The sequence below is a fragment of the Octopus bimaculoides genome, chromosome 26 (genome assembly GCF_001194135.2).
Source record: "Octopus bimaculoides isolate UCB-OBI-ISO-001 chromosome 26, ASM119413v2, whole genome shotgun sequence".
In the NCBI taxonomy this organism is placed as follows: domain Eukaryota; kingdom Metazoa; phylum Mollusca; class Cephalopoda; order Octopoda; family Octopodidae; genus Octopus; species Octopus bimaculoides.
In genome coordinates this window covers 11,648,567-11,650,002 of record NC_069006.1, presented here as the reverse complement: position 1 = coordinate 11,650,002, position 1,436 = coordinate 11,648,567, and the positions used below count along the sequence as shown (strand labels likewise).

At 38.2% G+C, this 1,436-nt stretch overlaps 1 protein-coding gene across 3 annotated transcripts in view; it reads right to left on the bottom strand.

Annotated features, from left to right (window-relative positions):
• The window catches only part of LOC106883341 (transcription initiation factor TFIID subunit 10), a 95,348-nt gene that overhangs the window by 4,414 nt on the left and 89,498 nt on the right, over window positions 1-1,436 (bottom strand). For all 3 annotated transcript variants that reach the window (XM_052976987.1, XM_052976988.1, XM_052976986.1), the window contains exon 4: window positions 323-434. In XM_052976987.1, the coding sequence (XP_052832947.1) occupies window positions 323-434 (112 nt within the window). The remainder of the gene's footprint in view (window positions 1-322; window positions 435-1,436) is intronic.

Genomic DNA, 1,436 nt, shown 5'->3' with positions numbered 1-1,436 from the left:
TTTAGGAAAATATAAAAAAATAAAAAAATAAGTGGAAATTTTAATGGTGCATGTGTTAAATTTTAAGGCACGAAAAGAAAATGACTCTCCCCAGACACAACAGAATATGCTTCAACACACGAAATCACATAAAAAATCTTGCAAACCAAATCCAAAAACGAAATATATACATATATACACATATATATATATTCATACTGAGTTTTAAACTACTGGCTTAATCAAGAATATAATGCAGACAACAGGCTACTTCCCAAAGTACTGAGTCCTTTACTTTGATATATGTAAGCCATGTTCTTACAAACAGACACACAGGATTTACCTTTCCTTGTTTCTTTGAACTCTGACCTGAAGCTCTCATTTTGCAGTGCTGGAGGGCATCGTTGACAACATCGGACACAAATTTTTGGGCTGCTACAGAAATCAGACGAACTCTAGAAAAGATAAGAAACATTCTGTAATGACCTTTCAATATATTTTGCACACATACACATATTAATGCATGTGTGTCTGTATGTACGCACACACACACACACACATATACACATTATATATTGGGTTGGCAACTAAGTTCCAGTCGTTTTAAATTTAAATTTTTTTAAAGGTTTAATAAAAAATAACAACTAATTAATCAATAATGTATTCACCCTTGTTGTTTGCAACTTCTTCCCAACGTTCAACAAGATTTTCAATAACTCGTTAGTAGAAATCAAGTGATTTTGACGCAAAAAATTAATCCAACCAAGCTCTCAATTCTGCATCAGTATTGAACTAAACTCCGCCCATAGCATTTGAAAGAGATCGAAAGAGGTGGAAATCCATTGGTGCCAAATCAGGAGAGTACGGCGGGTGTGGCAGCACTTCCCACCCATGCATTTGAATGGCTTCCTTGGTCATATTGGCGATATGAGGGCCGACGTTGTTGTGCAGCAGAAGAACTCCATGCTGCCGATTAGGTCTTTTCCTCTTGAATAGCCGTGTTGAGTTGTTCCGTCTGTTGAACATAGAGTTCCGTGTTGACCATTTGGTTCTGTTCAAGCAATTCGTAATGGATAATCCCTTCCCAGTCCCACCATATGCACAACATCGTTTTACATGCATGAAGATCTTGTTTCACACATGGTGTTGCTTGTTTACTGGGGCTAAGCCATTCCTTACGCTGCTTCATATTGATGTACAGGCACCATTTTTCATTGCCAGTAATGATTCAGTAAAGAAATCGTCGCTTGTGTCCATGAGTTGAGCGGTGACAAACAAGCAAACCAGCGGAGATTGTGGCTCGTTGATTTTTGTTGTTCCCATGCTCCATACTTCTGAACCTTTCCCATCGAGTGAAGATGCTTCTCTACAGCAGTGTGGTAGCATTCCATTTTCTCTGTCAGTTCTTCCCTTGTCGTTTGATGAGAATTTTCATGCAAAAGTTGGTTTAATCGCTC